Consider the following 23,421-nt stretch of genomic DNA (forward strand, 5'->3'; position numbering starts at 1 on the left):
AAAATTTTTAATCAACTACAGGTGTTTATATAATAGAGGTGAAGTAGCTAACAGATTGAAATTTTTAACCACATAGAGTCCATGGTCTTACTACAGATTATGTCTTGTGGTTGCATAACAAGAATTTGTCTACATGTCTGCATGTAGATGTCAGTTCATTTCGCCTGTTCAATGTAGCCAACTCAGGCGTTCGAATGATGTAAAACTTTTCCCACAAGCACAAGTTACATGTCTTAGTTGAGCAGTTAAATGATGTTGCCTTTCTAATAATTCTCCATCTTATATTAAAATCAATGTTGTTCTCCTTCAAGTTCCATACGTATTTACTAAGTTCGGTGCTTGACCGCTTTTGTGCATGTCTAAATGTTGACTTGTGGTTTGCGTAGCGTGTTCTAAAGGTATTATCAGTAAGTCCAACATAGTGCTGGTCTGGCTGCTCATCTGCTCTTGTCACTGTTGCTTTGTACACTAGTGACTTAGTTAAGCACTTTCCAACTAACGGGCAATCTTCCTTAATTCAGCAATTGCATTCTCTTGTAACCTCTGGGTCAGCTTGCAGTAAGGCGCTATTGTGTGAGTTTATAGTCTGCTTGATGTTTTTCATGCAACTATAACTCACTTTGGTGTTGTTTCGGTTGAATATCTTTCGCAGTGGGTGTGTGTTTGGGAACTCACTGTCGAGCATGCGTAAAAATGTTCTCCCGATGTTGCTGGTCACATTTTTGCTGAAAGGTGGATTATACCAAGTTATCTGCCTTTGTCTGTTTTTCTTTTCTCTAAAAATTTCTAAAAATTTTTTTAAAAATTTCAATCTGTTAGCTACTTCACCTCTATTATATAAACACCTGTAGTTAATTGACATATTTTATCTGATGATTGCTTCCTCAGAGCATGAAACTATTAGTAATCAAAGTGTTTGAACCATAAGTTTTAAACTTTCGTTTCTGTATAACAGGGTCTATTTTATAATATCGAGCACTCTCTGCGGAGATTTTACTCAAAGTTTATATATATATATTTATATGTATATAGATATATATATATATATATTTATATATATATATTTATATATATATATATTTATATATATATATATATATATTTATATATATTTATATATATATAGAGAGAGAGAGAAAGAGAACTGGGAGAAAGAGACTACTCATAACACCACTGCAAATTGGCTGAAGAGGCTTAAAGAGAACCATCAACACACTGTGGCTCAGCAAGGACTCACCATCAGCAAAGTGGACATCAAGTGCAGAGTGCAGCGTATGAAGAACTGGGCAGCACCTGGCCATGACATGATTCAAGCCTTCTGGTTAAAGAAATTGACATCACTTCACACTAGAATGGCTAAGCAGATGGAATGCCTAATAGAACAAGGTGACCATCCAGAATGGCTGACCAAAGGACGAACTGTACTTCTGATAAAAGATCCAAAGCAGGGGCCGAATCCCAAAAACTATCGACCAATAACGTGCTTGCCCACCACTTGGAAACTGCTCTCAGGAATAGTTGCAGACAAACTGGAAGAGCACATGAGTCACTATATGACCAGTGCTCAGAAAGGAATTGGGCGCAACACCCAAGGAGCTAAACATCAGTTACTGGTGGATCGGACGGTCTGTCAAGACAGCAGGAGAAGGCAAACCAATCTTGCCATGGCTTGGATTGACTACAAAAAGGCCTATGACTCAATTCCCCATAGTTGGATACTTGAGTGCCTCAGTATGTACAATGTTCACCCTGCTCTTGTGGCATTCATCAAGATGTCAATGACCAAATGGAAGACAGAACTGGAGGCTAATGGCAAAAAGCTGGCGAGTGTACAAATTAAGCGAGGCATCTATCAAGGTGACTCCTTATCACCGCTGCTCTTCTGCATATGCCTAAACCCTCTAAGCAATATGCTGGAGGAGACTCAATACGGGTACCAGTTTAAGAGTGGCACCAAGATAAACCACCTCTTCTACATGGATGACATCAAGTTGTACGCTAACAAAGAAAGGGACATTGATTCGCTAATACACCTCACTCAGGTATACAGCAAGGACATCGGAATGACCTTCGGTATTGAGAAATGTGGAAGGCTAATTCTTAAGAAAGGCCATTCTATGCTCACAGATGGCCTAAAAATGCCAAATGGTACCATCAAAGATATAGAAGAAGGGTACAAGTACTTGGGGATTATGCAAAGCAACATCAACCACGAAGCCGAGGTACGTCACAAAGCCATTACCGAATACAAGAAACGCCTTCGGCAGGTCTTACGGAGCCAGCTCAATGCCAAGAACCAAGTCATGGCAATAAATACCTACGCACTGCCAGTAATAAGATATCCAGCAGGCATAATAAAGTGGACTGAGGAAGCCATCAAAGAAACAGATATAGCAACTCGTAAACTGCTGACCATGCATGGAGCACCCCACCCAAAATCTGATACTACTAGATTGTATCTTGATAGGAAAGATGGCGGTAGGGGACTCAAAAGTGTACAGCAGACAGTGAAAGAGGAGGAGCAATGTATCAAAGCATATGCAGCCTCCATGGCCATCTCAGATAAGTTGCTAGCTGAATTTCAATCGGCTGCTCTTACAACGGACCTACGCCCTGATGATGAGGAAATTGACTGGCACAATAAACCTCTTCATGGTGCTTACCACCAACAAATATCTAAGGTTGGCGATCTTCACCAGACATATATGTGGCTGAACAAAGGAAACCTAACGGCCAATACAGAGTCGCTAATTATGGCAGCCCAGGAGCAAGTGCTCCCAACAAGGCAACTCCAAACGAAAATCTATCACACTAGAGACGATCCTAGATGCAGACTGTGCAAAGATGCACCTGAGACCATCTAACACATCATCAGTGGATGCAGGCAGCTAGCAGGGAACGCATACACTGAGCGGCATAATCATGTCGCAGGTATTGTGTATAGAAGTCTATGTGATGAGTATGGCCTTAATAAACCACAACACTGGTGGGAAGCTCCTGGTAAGGTCAATGAAAATGACCGCGCTAAGATCCTCTGGGACTTCTACATCCAAACTGACAAGCATGTCCTAGCAAACCAACCAGATATAGTGGTGGTAGACAAGGAGAACAAGAGGGCTACTATAATAGATATAGCAGTACCCAATGACTACAATATAGCCAGCAAAGAAAAAGAAAAGGTAGAGAAATATCTCCCTCTTGGAGAAGAAATTGAAAAATGCTGGAATGTAAGAACAACTGTAATCCCAGTAGTCATTGGGGCACTGGGCGCAATAACACCGGCGCATAAAATGTGGCTTGCCCAAATACCAACAACAATCAACTCAGGTGAGTTGCAGAAAAGTGCGCTATGGGAAACAGCTAAGATCTTGAGGCGAGTGCTCAAACTCCCAGGTCTCTGGTAGGAGACCCGAGTTAGAGCAGAATTTACCACCCATACGGGGTATCCGGGGTGAGGAAACAATTTTTATATACATGTATATATATATATATATATATATATATATATATATATATATATATATATATATATATATATATATATATACGTAGCCTATGTTCATTTATATTTGCCGCTATGAAAACATATAAAGTGGAACCTCTACTTACAAAATTATTTTGTTCAGAAAGCAGTTTCGTAAGCAAAAACAGGTTTTACCTTATACATAAATGCCCTAATCTTTTTAAGCCCACAAAACACAGACATGATGTTTCTATATATTATTCATACATGTAATTCTTAAAACCTACAAAAGATGCATAAAGACGTTAGAGTTATATTAATTTAATACAAAATAAAACGACTAACACAAACACATCAAAAGAATAGAGAAATAGCAAACAAAAACTTCATGTTTGTTTACATTTGGCATTGGTCGTCTAGACGAGGCTAAGCAAAGATTGTGTAGAGTGGGAGGGTATTGGTCAGAGGAGGTGGGTATTTCATTGCTGTCCTGGTTTTGTTTTATTCAGAGTACATGTTTCAAGAGTACAAGCAACAAGTTTGTTTAGGACGCTACAAACTGAAAAATGTTATAAAGAAAACGTTGAGCTTGAATTGTTAGACAACAGTTGTTCGTCCCTTTACATAACATAAGATAACTCGAAACAAATAGGGCCAAACGCAAATAAAAAAGTTGTGGTTTGCTGGCTTTTGCTAACAATTGAAACATTTTAGGCATGTTGTGCGCCTTACCCGTGGAAAGTATTATCAAAATATAAAACAAACAACTGGGTCAAAACACAAAAGCCCTGTTGCATCTAAACAAATATTTTGTAATTTGAAGCAAATTTTTCACCAAAAGATGTTTTGTAACTTTAAAATTTTATATGAAAGTAGTCTTTTGTAAGTACAAGTTCCACGGTAACAAAATTTCAGTAACCACAACCTATGAAACACCAAACACACACAATTATTTTACTAAATAAAATGGCTTTTCTTTTATTTCTATCACACCCACTAGACTAACTTTAGATTTACTAACCAACTTTAATCAAGAAAAAGTCTAAGTACACAATGCGCTTTACTAAAATTGAAAATTAAATAATTTTATTTGCAAAATAACCATTACGTGGTGGAAATTATATCTAGAAAAATAGTCAGAACAAGAATCTTTTTGCATATCTTTATTTAAACTACCAATTGGGCTGATAGTGAGAACGAGTAAAAAATGGGATTTTTTGTACATGATATATAAGATGCCGTTCTTGAATTGTTGAAGCAATGATCTTAATCAGTTGCCATAAAATTAAATGTGTATTTTTTTAATATTAGGTTCCCTAGTTCAAAACCATTTCTATTATTATAAGCGAATAATTAGCTGGGTCACTTAAATCATAACTTCAATGATATTTTATTTTGATGTAAAACCATCTTTGAAATTTTGATTATACATGTAGTTGAAGACTTGAATGTCAATCTATTAAACTGAAGTTTAGCTAATAAGTAAAAATACAGGCCTTATTCACTAACACTGGTTACCATCAGATCCATTTGAGTTACAAATAATTCTTTGATGTTGCTATACCATATAATGACGGTAACTCACTGAAATATTCATGTTTTCAGCAAGGCTATGGTCTCAGTAATTCTCTCAAACTTACCACCAATAGTGATACCTGCTGTCTCATCTGCTTTACCAACTGTTTTTCCAGGATGAGGAAGAGTTTCAACACCAAAAATACGGAAAGCCTTCATGATACCCTTCAATTCATCTTTAGCAGATGCCGACTCTGTCACTTTATACTGTAAATAATTGACTAAATGAAAGCAAATTTATGTCTGAGTTATTGAGAGATACATGTAGGTCTACGTACATCATTTTAACGTTTCTAAAGGCTGATGAAAAAAAGCTAATGAAGAGGTAAGTGTTTTGAGTAGTCTGAATAATCCCACTTAGATATACGTACGAATGTACATTTGCTTTAAGAATTGATATTAGGCTAGTAATCTGCTCTAGTATTTTTATTAGTTCTAACAGCATCACCTCACCACCTTGAACCCAATATGGTGTTTCAGTTAGTCATATGACATGGGAGACTAGAACAAGAACTACAGTAAGATCAATCCATGTCCCATACTTTATACAACTTTACTGTCAGCTGTGAAACTCGAAATTACACATTAAATTTACAAAATAATCAAAGCAATCAAAATATTTTAACAAAATTAGCAACAATGCCATTTTTTCCAAACAATTTGATGGCTAAAAATTTCCCAAAGAAGATAATAAGCAGCCGCCGGAAAGCTTATTTGACTACACATCTGATTTAAGACTAAAAATTCTAGAAGTGAGTAAGAGCTTTGTGACAGGAATTAACTGACTAGGTTAAGTCAAAAAGAGACCATCAAGAATTCTAGCATTGTGAAGCCATTGACGCTTAACTGAGTGTGCTCTGTGATCATGATACATACTAGGCCTATAATGTAGTAGTGTTTAAGAGATGCATTAAATATGTCTTCAATGTTGAGAGAAGTAGAACCAAAAATACGCTAACTGATATTTCGGTAAATAATCAAATTTTTTGAGCCAGCAAAAGTGGAAACATTTTTTTACCTTGACCAACTAAACATTTTATGAAAAATGACAAAACTTCAGTTTGATCATGTTTAATTTGTAACAACTAACCAAAGCAGATCAAATACAGTTCCATTTTTTAAGCAAAACGAACTATTGAACACTAATAATTGATAAGATATGACAGCCATGTTCATGTGTGATATCAAACAGCAGTGTATGTCAGTAGATGTGCTTTCTTTTAAAACTAGTTTGCAGCTGCAAAAATTGGCTGGAAGCTAATAACAGATTATTGACTAGTGTATTATTTGTGTATCAAAATGTAACTTGGGAGCAGGTAGTTATTCACACCTAAAAAGGCTTAAAATTGGTAAGTGGGCTCTGTTGGCTCTGCGTATATCCTGTAAAACCTTTAATTGCAGGAATTGTCGTTCTATTTTTCAACCGCTCGTCTAGTAGAGGTCAAATAGAGGTGGCGTTCACATAAAGGCTGGCATCGGTATTTTTTCAAGTAACTCATCAAAATTTTGTGAAGATAAATTCACGGGTGAAGCAAATCCGCCTATTTTTTTACACTTATCTTCGGGGCGAGAGACATTAACCCTTTTATGTGCAAGAAATCTGCCAACTCACCTTCAACATGTTGTAGATGTCTAAATAAATATGCATTGAAAAACCAAAAAAATAACTCTACCATTTGATATCTACTGCTTGCAAAATACCTGTGCGGATATTAAAACCTGTGCTCTATGTTGCAAATTGTTAGAGCTTCCAATTTTCTATTTCCTTCTACATACATTATAAGGCATATTGTTATTTTGCATCTATATTTAACAATGTTGCATAAAATCTCATTGTGAATATGCTTGCTACAGTTTTCAGGCAAAACTGGCTATTTGTATGCAATAGAAAAGGAGTTAAAAGCGTCGATCGTTTGTAGGCCAAGTTAAGATAACCGCAAGGATGATATCACGTAATATGTTGTAAATCTGCAAATTTGTTAAGTTATATAATAATATTTATCAAATGCTATAAATATATCTTCTAAAAGAAGTGACATAAACAACCATGCTTATGATACATGCAGAAACAAAAATTTACATTTTGGAAACAAAAATATTGGCATCGTTTGCTCGGCCAGTTGCCTTCTGATTGTTGCTTTAGTTGGGAACAATTTCATCTTCTTCTGGCTGTTCAATTATACCTTCCACAATGTCTTTTGACCTCAACTTTTTTTCTGCACTGCTAAACTAGTCGACATTAGCGTTCAAGCAATTTTTTAGCAGAGCAAAACTCTTACGCATTGCATTTCACTCTAATAATGATAAACTTTTAGCTGCATGGGCGCTAAGCCTGTTTTTCACATATGTCGATGCCTCAAGCCCGTAGTAAACAAGAAAGCACTATTACGTTGATGCAGTTATTATTCTTATGGTGTTGGTGTCAAAGTTTTAACAAAAAAAAACAAAAAGCTTTGAAGTTAGAAAACGGACTTTGATTTGAACAAAAACCCTGAAAGCATCAATTAATGTATTTATTGATGCTATTAATGTAACTGAATCCTTATAAGAATGATTTTGTGAAAACTATTTTATTTATCATTTGCTATTATGGACTCGCAGATATCAAATAATGGGCGATTCATTAAGATTGAAGAATCAATTAAAGGTTGGAGCTAACTTTTTCTATCCTTCCCCTACAGTGGTGATCAAATAGAGCTGGTATTCAAATAAAGAGGTCATTAAGTTAGAAGTTTAAGGGTATCTTGTAGACTATTTTCAGCCATTCCTACATCAATGAACGAAAGAAGTATGTTAGACCTTGTAGTTATTAAAGAGTTAGGTCAGCTCAAATACTTCCATCTGCTAGCTAATAACCCTGATACAGCCTGCAACATAGGCTGGATTGCCAGAGACTAAACTTGCAACACAAGCTGCCAGTTTAGCTAGGTTAACGGCCACATAGCTAAGAGACGAATCTGGGCATTCTGTTGGAGCAACATAAGATTCCCAACAAAGAGTCACACCAAACTGTATGTCATGACCACAACCAAAGGCGGAGTAGAAAACTTATCCTCTGGCTAACCACTAGGATGTCAGTTTATCTGAACCTGTTCTGCCCACTAGATAACATTTCTGTACGGCCGAGAGATACTCTAGTAGCGCAGCATATAAGGTACTGAGCAGACCATCCAGCAGACATCAAGATTAGCTCAGAAAAAATGAGAGGGAGAGAAAAAAAGGAGAAAGAAGAGAGAGGACAAAGACAAGAAAGAGGAGTTATTAAAAATCTCTACTACATTTAAAGGCTGCTCTACTTTGTGATAGTAATTTAGTCTAAAATAGATAATTGCCAATAAACTGATATATACATGTATTATGAATTCATTAAATGCTAGCATTCCAAGTAAATAAACTTTTTCACGGCACAAGTTTGACTACCTAGATACAATATCTTGCTCTTCATATTCACATAGCAATAGTGCAAAAGTAAATTGACATTTTCTGATAAAGAATTAATTTGGTTTTAGCTTAAGCTGATATGCCATTTTTCTTTCAGTTTTACGCATTAAAAACAATGACTCATCATTATTTATAGCCATTCCTTCTTTTGATTAAAGTGTAACAGTAAGAAATTTAGTATCGACATTACTACAACGCTACTGAAATTACTCACTGTTCAGGTTAGTCTATGAGAAATCGAACAACTGGTCTTTGAAACGATAGATATGCCTAAAAATAATAGCAGATTTAAATATTCTAGGGAGTTGATTATTTCATTTATTTCAATAAAGCCACTACTCATTGGCCAATCTTTGGCCAGCACCAAGTGCCATCATTCTGTGCTTACTCAACTCATTTCCTTGGTAATTAGAAGGTAAACCTCAGATTACCTTCTAATAATTGTTCACATCTAATCTGTAGCAGACGCTGGAGTCCAACAAAGCTTTATTGCTGACGCATTCAAATTTATTCTGATTTAAGGTGAATCAATGGCAAAACTGTTGTAGTCATATCAAAATTAATTAACTTACATGAACGCTTGAAGTGATTATGTTTACCAAGGTTTTTGGTCTGAATGAAAAGTTGTTCCTCATTTTGTAGTATTCTTAATACAGTCATACTTCAACTTACGAGCTTAATGCGTTCCGAGACTGAGCTCGTATGTCAATTTACTCGCATGTTGGTGCAATTTATTTATATATAGAACAATTAAATATATATTGATTGGTTTCCATACTTTAAAAAAAGCAAATAAAACACTCAAAACAAGATATTGTAACAGAAAGAACATGTTGGTTATTGTTCTTACGTACTACATGCTTTCAAAAAGCAACAAATAAAAAATAATGCAAGAAAATGTGATTAATTAAAATGTAAAATTAAATACATACAATAGCAGTTAACACTCGCATTTGCCAGGGAGGGAGATATAAGTTATCCTTCGTTACAACAGTTGACTTTGATAAATTTGGATTTTATCAAAGTGTTAAAAGACAAACTTAGAAGCAAACCTATAAGCAAACTTTCATTTTCAACTAAACGTAATTAAAATTTCTTCGGCGTTCATAGTTTGAAGTTTGTCGCTGGTTGGCGAGAAATTTTTCCTTTTTTTCCGCTTTCACGACTAGCCGGCCATTTTAAAATAAACCTATCTAAGGACGTTTGCCTTTGTTGCCCTTGCAACATGTTGCGATTAGGACGAACACGGGTGTCGTCACAAATGGTTAATGCACGACCCCTAGCCAGCTTGTCCGAATGTCTATTAAACAGTTGGGATAGATAGCGCCGGCCTTTTCACATAGCATCGTTTCAGTTACGCTGTCACCGGCCCATTGTTTGTCCAATGCCATCAGCGGTCGTGAAGATCGCTGCACCGTTTAGAAACTATAGTTAGTCCTTTTGCGAACTAAATGCCCTGAATATAATCTTTCTGTTTGATAATTATGAATGTAGTTCTGTCATATTGCCGAGCTAGCTCAATCACGCATACACATTTCGCATATTTTTCAATATTCTTCTGTTTAAAATCAATTGTTATCAGTTGCTTTTTTTTGTATTATCTTTCATTTACTGGCAAACTTTCGGTCTACGCACAGTACGTTTAATTCACATAATTCTGCACAGAAAATCGTGCACAAAAAACGCGGTACAACAGTATAACCTGAGCAGTTGAAAAATACAGAGTGATGCTGTTCTCATAAAACACCTCAGGCATACTTGGCAACTGACTCAAGTGCTCGTATCTCAAACATGGCTTGTATGTTAGTGCTAAAACTTGCTTGAAAGCTGGCTCGTATCTCAAGTTTCTCGTACGTTGAAGCACTCGTAAGTTGAAGTATTACTGTAGTTTGAAAACAAAACGAGCCTGTAGAAAGGTGAGGTGATATAATCTATGGTACTAATAATAACAATAATAATCTATTACTATTATTATTAATAATAATCTATTAACAATAATAATCTATTAATAATAACAATAATAATCTATTACTATTACAATAATAAACTATTTTCTATCTATTACTATTACTACTTTTCAGTCAGCAACTGCCTTCAACATATTGTTCATCACAATCTAGATCATGCATGAAATTAATAAAGGCTATATGACAACCCTACCCTAGTGTTTACTAACTTTTCGACCACAGCGAAAGTAGTTTTGGTTGTTTTTTTCACAAGAACGTTTTTTAAATGACTTTCAGTAATTTATATTAATGTATTTTGCCTTACCATTTCCTCAAGCGTCATTGGTCTCTCATCAAATTCCCAATTTCTCACCAAAACAACGTTTCTTTGGAAAATATATCCTGTTGCATCATCATCAGCATGAAGGGCGCATACCTAAAATATTTGATATAATGTGTTACCTGATATGCAAGTTGCACTCAGCAATATGTTAATGTAGACAGGAAGAAGCTAGAGGAACCTTACACAGACATGACAATGTACATACATACTGTACGTACTGCATTACATTCAGCAAATATGATTGAAACCTATTAAAATATTATCTTGTTTCATAGAAAAAGCTGGTTCGTTTCATATTTTTGCCACCAGAGATGGTGAATATTTAATTTTGATGACCAATTTGCAAAAAACCAGAAAAAACTGGCTAACACTAAACTCTAACAATTCATTCAATTCAATTCACGAGAACACAAGTCACTTTCTTTAATGCACACTACACTTTAAGACACTGAAAACGGTTTCTACTGCAATAGCCTGTTAACCACACATACCCGTGTTTACTGAGGTAAATAGACATTAAATACGGCAGCCAAACTATCTGCTAAATTATTGCTGGATCAAAACCAAGTAATGTTCAGCCATCTTGCAACTTTACGTCTGGAGAAGGTCACCAAATGTTATCACCAGGCAATCCACCTTTGGTAAGACTTTGAACAAGCTTTTGTCAGAGTATCTAGCAGCTACATTTCTAACAGAGAACGTCTATGTTAGCAATACACTTAAATATACTGTGTGTTATATCCATGTATCTATACAATTCTCAGCATTTGTTGGTTACATGGTCTGTCATCGTCCATATGTCCAGTTATGACGATTAAAATCTAGAAACAAAACTCGACTTCTTACTGGTATTGAATTCAGAAACAACAATTATGCAGAGAGGTGTGCTATTCATTACCCTAGCATTCATCTGGTCAAACCAATTGGGGTGGTGATTTTTACACCTGCCAATATTTAATGCTTCACGCTTTATCTAGCACTATTGAAGTAAATGATGCATGACAGATCATGATGCAATCTTTTTCTCTAATACTGGCTTCAGACACGGCTCTTAGTTACTCGCTAAATTACTAGCCTATATCATTAGCTAAAGTTGCTCGAATTTATTAGATAAAGAAACTTAGAATACATTACATTGCAATGGGTAGCGTAAGAAAAATGCAAATTAAAAATTAATTTGATTAAAACCTTTCTTTATTACTTATGCAACGCGGGCATTCACTAGTGTATTTATATTATAGTATATATTATATACTATTATACTATAGTATATATTACAGATATAGTATATATTACTATAGTATATATTACAGATATAGTATATATTACTATAGTAAATATTACAGATATAGTATATATTACTATAGTATATATTACAGATATAGTATATATTACTATATTATATATTACAGATATAGTATATATTACTATAGTATATATTACAGATGTAGTATATAATACTAATGTATATATTACAGATATAGTATATATTACTATAGTACATATTACGGATATAGTATATATTACTATAGTATATATTACGGATAAAGTATATATTACTATAGTATATATTACGGATATAGTATATATTACTATAGTATATATTACGGATATAGTATATATTACTATAGTATATATTATGGATATAGTATATATTACTATAGTATATATTACAGATATAGTATATATTACTATAGTAAATATTACAGATATAGTATATATTACTATAGTATATATTACAGATACAGTATATATTACTATATTATATATTACAGATATAGTATATATTACTATAGTATATATTACAGATGTAGTATATAATACTATAGTATATATTACAGATATAGTATATATTACTATAGTATATATTACGGATATAGTATATATTACTATAGTATATATTACGGATATAGTATATATCACTATAGTATATATTACGGATATAGTATATATTACTATAGTATATATTACGGATATAGTATATATTACTATAGTATATATTACAGATATAGTATATGTTACTATAGTATATATTACAGATATAGTATATATTACTATAGTATATATTACAGATATAGTATATATTACTATAGTATATACGTACGTATTGTTGTATGTATGTATGTATGTATGTATGTATGTATGTATGTATGTATGTATGTACGTACAGACGTATGTACGTACGTACATATGTACGTACGTAGGTATGTACGTACATACGTATGTACGTACGTATGTACGTATGTATGTATGTATGTATGTATGTATGTATGTATGTATGTATGTATGTATGTATGTATGTATGTATGTACATATGTATGTATGTACATATGTATATACGTATGTATGTACGTACGTACGTACATACGCACGCACGCACGTACGTACGTACGTACGCACGCACGTACGCACGTACGTACGTACGTACATACGTACGCACGCACGCACGTACGCATGTACGCACGTATGCACGTATGCACGTATGTACGTACGTACATACGTACATACGCACGTATGTACGTATGTACGTACGTATGTACGTACGTATGTACGTATGTACGTATGTATATATATACATCTATATATATATTTCTCAAAGTATGTCGTATACTATGTTGTATATATATCGTTTTCTACTACGTAAATACAAATCATCATATGTACGTAACTCATATATAACTAGCTACTTAAAGGGTGACTTGCAACAAAATTCACATTACAGTTATTTGGTATCAAAAGATTCACTATGTCTTACTCTGCTGTGTTGTAGATGCAAAAAAAGTGGAAATGTGATTACAAGCTCTTAAAAGCTCAAAAACGGACAGTTATTCGCGGCCATCACGAGACCGCCGTAGATTAGATTATCTTTCCAAAACGGCCCAAATGGGACGTAGTTGCTACAAGATGGCTTCTGTTTCTGCAGAAAAAAAGAAAAAAAATATTACGTTCCATATTGAAAGGCAAACAAAATCTTGTATCAGGGCACTGCTACCTAAGAACACGATGTATTAATTAATAAGGTAGCATATGCAATAGCAAAAAGGGTATACTGTATATCGTAAGAGGTAAGCTTACGCTCATATATATAAGCAAAAGCATAATTATATACATGTATATAGTGTATATAAAAGCATATGCATAATTATATATAGAATATATGTAAGCATGAGCAATATTGTATGAGATGTTTATAATCGTTGTAAGATTTTTTTCATCCTACTATTTAGAACACAATGTTTTTCCGTTCTCGCCATATGATGACCAAATTTGATTCGGCCTTCTTCGCCAGAGGAGATCAACAAATGTTAGTCTCGAAATTGAAATTTCGCAGTCGGTGTACTGATTACGACTAAATAATGAAAATGCTGATATGCTATTTGCCAAAATCTCTCCCAAAATGCCTTAAAGAGATACAAGGCTCACTTGCTCTATATCTCTAATCCGCATTATTTGTTATTAGTCATAGGAAAAAGGAAACTAAAAACCGACAAGTAATAAAATTTTAGCCTATGAGAAGGTTGAGGTCTAGTTTAGTAAAATACATACTAAAACTTAGCTTTAAGTATGTGCTTAGTGAGCTAGATTCATTTAAGTTAAAATCAACATGTAATATCAATGTTATACCTCTGTGTCAAAGGTAAGAACTTCCCACGGTATATACTGCACTATATACTGCACGCGGTGTATAGTAATGTTATGTCTCTTGCAGATCAAAACCACTAACTACGCTAAAGTTATTGTAAGTAATTATAGTTACTATGGTTACCATATTATTTTGTTACTACTTTCTAATATGGACTGTTCGTATATAAAACAGTGCGTAATATAACTTAGCCTTAATTATGTGTTTAGTAGGCTAAACTAATTTAAGTTAAATCAAAGTTTTTGTTATACGTCCGTCTCAAAGGTAAAAACTCCTCACAGTATGTTCTGCACATAGTATATGGTAATATTACATTTTCTTGCCAATCATAATCACTAAAAACAATAAAGTTACTGTAGGTAACCATAGTTACTAAGGCTAATATATTAATCTGTTGCTAGTTTTTAATATGTACAGTACTTACATAAAATGTTGATTATTTTCACCACTGCGTGCTTGCATTAAATAATTACTATGGGTTTCTATACTCCTCAACACAACATTTTTGCCTTACGATGACAACACTAAAACGAATTAAAATCATATAAATGTATACCACATAATTGTTCATTGTAATCGTAGCAAAATAGACTTTATTCAGCCATCACTTGCTAATTATTTTACACTTACATTTAAATACCTTGTACACCGATGTTTTGAACATTGGTGTACAAGGTATGCAAGGTACAAGGTATTGGTACAACTTTGCACTGATGTTTGTACAAAATTAATTTTAATACTATTAGAAGCACATTGTAAAGAAAAACATAACATGTCACTTCTACTACATAAAATCAGTAAGGCCTTTTTTAAAATTTGAAAGTCAACTTCATCACAATAACGAATCAATTATCTATTATTTTTAATGCATCTAGTAATTATTATCTGTTGCCATTGCTAGACCCAAGATATAATATAATGCGTTTGAAGCAAAGAGAATGCATATAGTAATGCTTTACTATTCATGCTTGGTTAATAATTATCTAGATGTTTGTATTATCGACTGTGAATGGGGTTTACATTCCAAACTTTGTCTTGTCACTACCCTTGTGGTATATGGCTGTATTGCCAACATGAAAAACTGACCATATACGCTAATTGGCAACTTGTCTGAAACAGAAAATTACTAAAATAAATATTTCATTTACGATTAACAAAGCTCCCTTTTCTTCTCTATCGCCTCTTTCTTTGCCTCCCAGTCTCATCTCTCACCTAACAACTTTTTGCCTCTACCTCTTTTTCTGTTTTTTCTTCTTCCCCTTTTCCTTTCCCCATTCACCTACTTCATTATGCTCTATTTTTCTCCTTTCTTTTCTTTTTTCTCCCTTTTCTCCCTTTTCTGTTCTCCTCTCTTCTTCCTATTTCCTCTTCCCTTTTTTTATTGCATTTCAATTTCTTTTTTTCCCCTGTCTTTTCCTATTTGCTCCCTTTTTGCTTCATTTTTTTCTTTTTCATTATTTTCCTTTCTTCTCAAACCTTTTGCTTCTTTTCTCTTCTTTTCCCATTGTCACAACTCTCCCTTTTTCTTTCTTCTTTTTTACCTTCCAGTTTTCGTTTTTTCCTTCACTCTCCTCTCTTCTTTTCTTTCTTTATTTTTCTTCCTTTTCTCCTTTACTCCTTTTTTATCTTTCATTTTCTCCTTTCCCATCTTTCTATTTCCGTTTCTTTTTTGCTCTCTTTTGTCCACTGTCGATTGTTTTTTTTTTTCATGCTTTTTTTGCTCTAATAATTGTTTTCTTTTCCGCTCTCCTCATTTTCCCCTTTCATCCCCTTTTTCTTTATCCCACCCTTCCTTATCTTTCGCTCATTGTCATTCCCTCCTTCTTTTTTCTAACTTTCACTCCTCCCAATTTCACGCTCCATTTCTCTTTTTTCTCTCCGTTGCTTTTCCTCCCTCTTGCTCCTTTTTATCCCTCGGCTTCTCCTTTCCATTCTTTGAAAACGGATTCAAAATAATTTGTTCAGTTTTGACTTCTGAGCATTGGTTAAAACTACTTTTTATATAAACCATATAGAGTTCTACTCACACTGAGCTGAGAAAGATCTTCATTTCCAAAAGTCTGATTGACATTCAGAATGTGCACATCGCCCAACTGTAGAGCGATGAACAGAATCAAGTTGTCCAAAGTTGGGTCACTTCTCGTAGGATCCGCATACCCTTGACAGTCTAGTAGAATGATTGCTTTCTGTAAAACCAATTATTTGTATAAATCAGTAACTCACACAGAATTCAGTTTAATTAGTACATAAATGTATGAACGATTTCATTTCATGTTTAACTAGCTCTGCTATTATTGACCAACATAATAAATAGCTTGTTAAGTTGATGAACTAGTTAAGTACACTGAATAAAAATCAGAAAAACTTTACAAGCAGCCTAATAAACTAAGTAGAATTTCTATTGGTCAACCATGAAGCCAACTAATTATTTTGTTATGGTATCTATTTCATTCTGTCAATCCCAAGTATTTTGGAGTTATCTTATCACGATCCTTGTTTAGCAGCTTACATTTATCATTGAATATGTAAACTTCAACAGTCATGTATAAACTTCATAGCCTTCAACAGCCTTTAGCAGTCATGGATAATAGAATTATTCGAACCTGTTTACTGATTGAAAACATAAAAATTCTTAAGATGATGCACCTTTCTATTGGTACTGATGTTGGATTGCATATAGAGGTCATTATTCGAATACATTACTAATGAAAATGTTATTTACTGAGTCAATCACTACAATAGTTTTTTTTTAATCAGTGATGATCATTGCAGATATCAAAAGGCCCTTTCTGTGCAAAAAGGTATCACGTGACTTATAGAGCCTTAGCAATTATGTTTAATATTTAGGAGTGATGAACTTGATTAGAACTGAAAGAAGAGAATAATGTAGACAGTAAAAGTTATCACAAATACAAAAAAGATTAATTGTTTTCCCGAAAAACAGGAATAATAAAGTTTTTTTGCATTCAAGTGTATGAATAAGAAAAATTATAAGTTGATATTAAAATATAGCCACTATAAAGCCAATATATAAAAAGAAAGGAGTAGTTTAGTTATACTTGTGCTTATAATACTTCGTAATCTTTCTTGAAACCGTCTCACTGAAGAAATAATAAAAGCAGAAATTAAAGGGCTTCATAAAATATTGCCTTGCATGGGACTTGAACTCATGACATCCTGTTTATAAGCTGACACTTTATTGCCTGCACTAATCAACTGTTCATGAACAGTTGATTAGTGCAGGAAAAGATGAATAAAATAAGTTTTAAAATAAGATGAGGACCTCACCTATGGCACAGAACATACGCTTGTGAAGTTCAGATGAAATTGACTAAAAATGTGGCAACACATAGCATATACGCATACTTACAGGCACATGCATACACACACAATGTCAAAGTGGGATGTATTGATATAGACTGATGAATAACAGGTATATACGCGTTGTTGATGAACTTTGGACATACAAACCTTATTGACGATCTTTGGGTACACATACATCCAAATTCCATGTGTAACGCCTATTTGGCACTTCCTCCATTCCCATCCACGGATTGGTATATCTCTCGCAACTGTCCATCCATCATCTGTTTCAAACTACAACATCCGTATACAGCACATATTGATATATACAGTGATTGTTTTCTGTTTGCATCTGCTTGCAAAACCCATTTTGCAAAGAAGTTAGCAAAAGATTAAACTAGATAAATAGGATAATAGAAACACAGGCTTGTGATTGTTTCTGCTACAAAAAAACTAGCTCTAGATTTTCGCAAATGCTTTTCACAAATTCGTAATTTAATATTTGAAAAACTAAAGCTTAAAAGTATTAAAAACATTTACAATACCAGAAACCCTATTAGTTCACAGATATGAACAATTTAATTAATTTATTAATGAATCTTTCACATTTACAGTAAGGTTACTCATAATTGACTGCATTCCTGTATCTAACAGACTTAATAGAATTTTTATCTAGATTGGCTATACAGTGCAGTATTACAACCATTCCATATATTGCAACTAGGATATTACATAAATACAGTAGACGCTTCTATAACGTACAACTCCTATAACGTAAATTCCAGATAACATAAAATATTTTTGTGAAGTTTTTGCTTCCTACTACGTAAAAAATTCTATATAACGTAGAGTGTCGAGTCGGGTGAGTTTTTAAAATTGTTTTGAATGTTAGTTTAATTTGCCGCACTTGCAGAAGAAAAAACGCCATGCATTTAGCATTATATCTATTACCAGTATACAGCATATAACTTTCGCAACATTTTAGTTCATTGTAATAGATCACTAGATGTGTCAAAAAAAGGCGAATAGCATAGCTGCACAATTTCATGAATACAAAGGCGATCAATTGGTGCAGGTGTTACAGTGTCGGTCTACCAGTCTTGATGTCACGAGTTAGAGTATCGCCAAAAATTATTCTAATTCTAACCTTGACCCCCAGATAGTGATAGATGACAGACACGTAGAACTGCTTTTTATAGTGAAAGATTTTGTTGTTTTGTCTTATTGTAGACATACAAAATATTTGTTATTAGCTTTACTTTGCAGTATAGAATTTGCTGCGTAGAAAAATAAGCAAATCGTTATAAATGAACATCGCAAATTTGCAGTTCCTATCAAGTTGTTGTAAATTTACCGCAATTATGGTCTGTAAAACCAGTGATACTGATCGTAAAAAGGAGAAAAGTTGTCGATGAAAACCAATAATTCTGTGGTTACGGTACAGCCCGCAAATTAAAAGAGTTAAGTAAAGTTTTTCCTTTTTGCATGGCGAAGGGGTGAGTTTGGAAAGATGTTGGAACGGATTAGGCACTTTACATGTATTTTACTCTTGTTATAGTGTAAACGTTCCTGGAACAGATTATTTACGTTATAGGAGCGTCTACTGTAATATGATGATTGCAATATACCTCTCATAATATTTTAACCATGATATTACATTATTAAACTTCTTAATTTCTCAAGTTTAACCTCTTATACCGTTACCTACCTGACTGTAGTAGTCCAGGTAGATCTTGAAGAGATTGAGGAGGAATGATTTACCAGATCGGTATTTGCCTGAAATACTTATAACATGCACCTTCGTGTCTTTATTGCCAGGCACTTGTTTCAGTAGTTGTTTGAAGACTGGTATATCATATTGAGGACCTTGTTTAGTCAGCTGGATGATTGCCTGGGGCTTCTGTAAAAGGAGAAAACATGCATAAAAGGAAAATATATACATATCACTTGTAATTGACCAACTGCAATTCAATAAACAAAAGTAATATCGCAGCAATTCTTTTTATAGTCATGAATGACTGTATTAAAAAATTGCTTCATCGATTTTGGCTGTTCCATTGTCTCCTTTAGAGTTTGGATATTGGTATGTACCTAACATGTTGTAGACATTGTAATATCACCACCCAAATCTTATCAATTTAAATTAAAATGTTTGCTGCTTGGTTAATTTTAGATTTGTAATCAATTGGTGCCACTTTGTGATTTTTTAGACAAAATAGAAAAACCAGTTTTAAAAATAAAAATCAATAACTGAAAATTTACTCAAAATTATTGTTGCTTTCGACAGACATTTCAATAGTCTTAATTCATAATTATGTCAAGTTCTACAACAATAATTATAATACTTTTAATATTTTTGCTCTCCAATAACAAGACTTACTTGTAGTTTATTGAACTCAAGTTACTTGTCTGAATTTAAATTTATAGATTATTAATAAAAACATGTACAATTCAGAGTGAAGCATGAGACATTTTAATGTATGGAATTTTAAATACTTACATGTAGGTAAGATCTAGTTTATTTACCTCAAGCTACTTGTGTGAAAGCTAGAAAAATAATGACAATTTTGTGAAACATTCAAATTCGTCGTAATTCAATAATCGAAACGTCTGGCAACTTTTTACACTAGGTTTCTCACAGTTTGTAACCACAAAAATCTATTTAGAGATCAAAAAAACTTCTAGCAAACGTTTTGCACCTGTAGACTTCTAGCAAAGATCTGCTCTAAAGTCGGAAATATAGTGAGCAGGTTGTACTCAGTTTGATGAGTCATGTAATGTGTCACTTAAGAAGTTGAGGCAGTATTCTTGAAAATGACAGTTTCAGAAGCAGAGAGACTTATTGATTAGAGATACATTACTCTTTTGAATTATAGGTTAGTGGTGGCAGAATAGATAAATAGGAACAACAAGCAAATCTACTAACATTCTGGTAGTAAGAAGTAAAAAGCAAACTTGGCCTACCAAACAATCAGAGGATACAGAAAACAAAATCTAATATGGGCAGATGTGACAGAAATCGCAATAAAAGCTATGAAGCAAAGGTATAAACAACCGTCATAAACTGATCTATTTTGTTAGAAAATGGAAAAAGAAGTGAGCAGACATACATGTAAAAAGTAATGATTATAAAGAGCCTAAATATTAGAATGAAACATGTCTGGGCTGAATAGATCGGATGAGCTCTATGAATATTTCCTGTTCATGATTATGATAAGGCATGCCTGGATGAATTAGATACAATTAACTCTATGAAACTTTTACAGTTCACATTGAAACACATCTGTCTGACCAAAGATAACCAAAGATTTATTGTAAAAAGACGAAAAAATGTGTTCAGCAACACAAACCTGTTTGTTTGAAACTCATAGACACCTACATTTGTTATCCCAGAATCAGTGAATCATGAAATAAGTAGTGCTTTCAGGCGTGTTCAAAGTAATGATAAAACTAGTTGCTGTTGTTTTTAGATGTTTAGCTAGACTGAATAGAATAATGCATCTTTGGAAAGAAGACCCTTGTTAGACTGTGAATAAATTTTCTCAGTATGTGGCGAGTATCAAAAATTTGGCTTTCTATATGAATCAACTTTGTCACTTTCGCTAAAATATCTATTAAAATATGCATTCTACAAGTTAAAAGAGAGCAAAATGATATGTGTAAAAGTCATGGAGTGCTATTCAAAAAAACAGCAAGCCCTGGAATTAGAGCTTGGATAAGTTGGATAGATTCAATGAAGAACACTGAGACCACAGCTTGACACAGACTGCTCATTATGTCAAAACTGGATGAGCTGTCTCATTCCTTAAACTGTATGTGAACCCTATGGCTGGAGAAACAAACTGAATGTGGTTTATCGGTTTTGTGGGGAAACGACTTTTCTGTCGTTTTCGGTAGTCCTTTATAAAGCTTTTGCCTAGTAACAATAAACAAATGGTATAAACGCCATTAAATCTTTAATATTATTGACAAGATGTTAGTCAATGAATTACAATATGAAACGATTATCTGAGAAGCGTTGCTTTGTGCTAAAAGCTTAAGAAATCGCGATTCCTTAAAAAATGAAAGTTGGAAAAATCGGTCAAACTGCGGCGCGCAGTTCAAAATGAAAAAAATACAACTTTATTTAATCCCACGATCATTAGTGATCTTCTGTCTGATCAGTATGATAATAATTCAGACGATGGTAGTGGTTTAAACTCTGAAGACTTTGAATATACAGAGAAAAATGATCGTTGTAGTAGCTTGGACGATGACGATGCTACTGGCATTGGCTACGCCGTGGGGTTGGACTCTGCCAAAAGGAATGCTTCCAAGCAATTCATACATGGACAGTTGTACATAGTCATAACTATTTTGTAGCAGTACATATGTAAATGAATGTTTATGTACAAAAGATTTTGTTAATAAAAATAAATTTTATTTTGAGCTATGTATGTTCATAGAATACCGAGTTTATTGACTTTTCAAAAAATAAATTACTCGATTTATGATTGTTTTTGCAGGGCTTTGACCCAGCCAAAGAGTAAATAAGAACTGCTGACAAAAGACTCTTTTAGCATTTCATACAATTAGCGGCTCTTGTTTCGGCAAAATCAGGTTCTCATAGATACAAGCAAAGAGTTTCAAAACATGGAAAGTTGCCAGACATCAACTATAAATAGTTTATAAAGAATGTCTATAGTAAAGGCTATTTAAAAACAAATAGGTAATTAAAGATATAATGTATAAAAGAAGGAGTTTGTAGTCTGTAAGTTTCTCAGACCACATAGTCTCAGTAAAGATATTACACCAAAAAACAAAAAAGATTTTTAAACATGACATTCTACATGTAGATTGATTGGTCTCAAACAACAAACTCAGCTTTTATCAGATAATTTTTAGAGATTTACGAAAAACATAAATTAGACAAAAAAGACAGTTTTGATCAGAAAACCTAGAGACTTGAAAGAGAATTTAAGTTCACTTATACTACTAGTGGTCTAATGTATGTAAGTAGCAAAGGTGCTTCAGAAAGATTAGTTTCAAGTGTGAAGTCTGTATAATACCTTTACAAATAGTATATAAACCAAAATTAGAGATGAGCTCCCTGACTAAACTTTAAACAATATTATGTTAAAACAGCCATATCATGAATTTTTTAAAGCTAAGAATGATGAAGGATTTGTTAGCTGTGTGTACTAGGGGAGGTTGTAGAATAGTAAGATGCTACGAAGGTCAGATAAAATGCTTGTGGCAATCATAAAGTTGTTATTGAAGGTGCTCGTGGTTATTACATGTCGAGCAACAGATAAAAATAATTTCAGTTGTTAACTTCTCCACAGACAAAAAATAGCAGATATGGTGCTAGAAATTCCTAAACAGTAAAGCTTAGATCAACCTGCCACATGTGAAGTGTAACTGCATGAGCAAGGTAACTTATATTATAATGATTTGCCTTGTGAGTATTTAAAAAGACCTTGCATTGTTTCTTTGTAATTAGGAGTAAGTTCCTCTGATCATCACTTCAAAAGATTGTTCAAATAATATTATAAAATGGGCTATTTTCTCAAATCTGCAAATAACCAAATAGTTCTTGAGTTTTTCTATAAAACTAGTCAAGTCATCCTTTCCTAAGTTATTATATTAGTGAAACAGCAAATATCTCCAAGTTACACAGTTTATTTCTTCTAAGCAGTTTCAAGTTAAAAATATATTTTATTTAGGC

The 23,421-nt window shown here is 33.6% G+C and overlaps 1 protein-coding gene across 1 annotated transcript in view; it reads right to left on the reverse strand.

Annotated features, from left to right (window-relative positions):
- The window catches only part of LOC137400633 (atlastin-3-like), a 59,650-nt gene that overhangs the window by 27,069 nt on the left and 9,160 nt on the right, over positions 1 to 23,421 (reverse strand). Inside the window, exons 3-7 of the mRNA XM_068086963.1 lie at positions 19,423 to 19,614; positions 17,883 to 18,008; positions 16,439 to 16,597; positions 10,751 to 10,861; positions 5,104 to 5,245 (exon numbers count right to left, since the gene is read on the reverse strand). Of these exons, the coding sequence (XP_067943064.1) occupies positions 5,104 to 5,245; positions 10,751 to 10,861; positions 16,439 to 16,597; positions 17,883 to 18,008; positions 19,423 to 19,614 (730 nt within the window). The remainder of the gene's footprint in view (positions 1 to 5,103; positions 5,246 to 10,750; positions 10,862 to 16,438; positions 16,598 to 17,882; positions 18,009 to 19,422; positions 19,615 to 23,421) is intronic.

Source organism: Watersipora subatra, chromosome 7 (genome assembly GCF_963576615.1).
Source record: "Watersipora subatra chromosome 7, tzWatSuba1.1, whole genome shotgun sequence".
Classification (NCBI taxonomy): Eukaryota; Metazoa; Bryozoa; class Gymnolaemata; order Cheilostomatida; family Watersiporidae; genus Watersipora; species Watersipora subatra.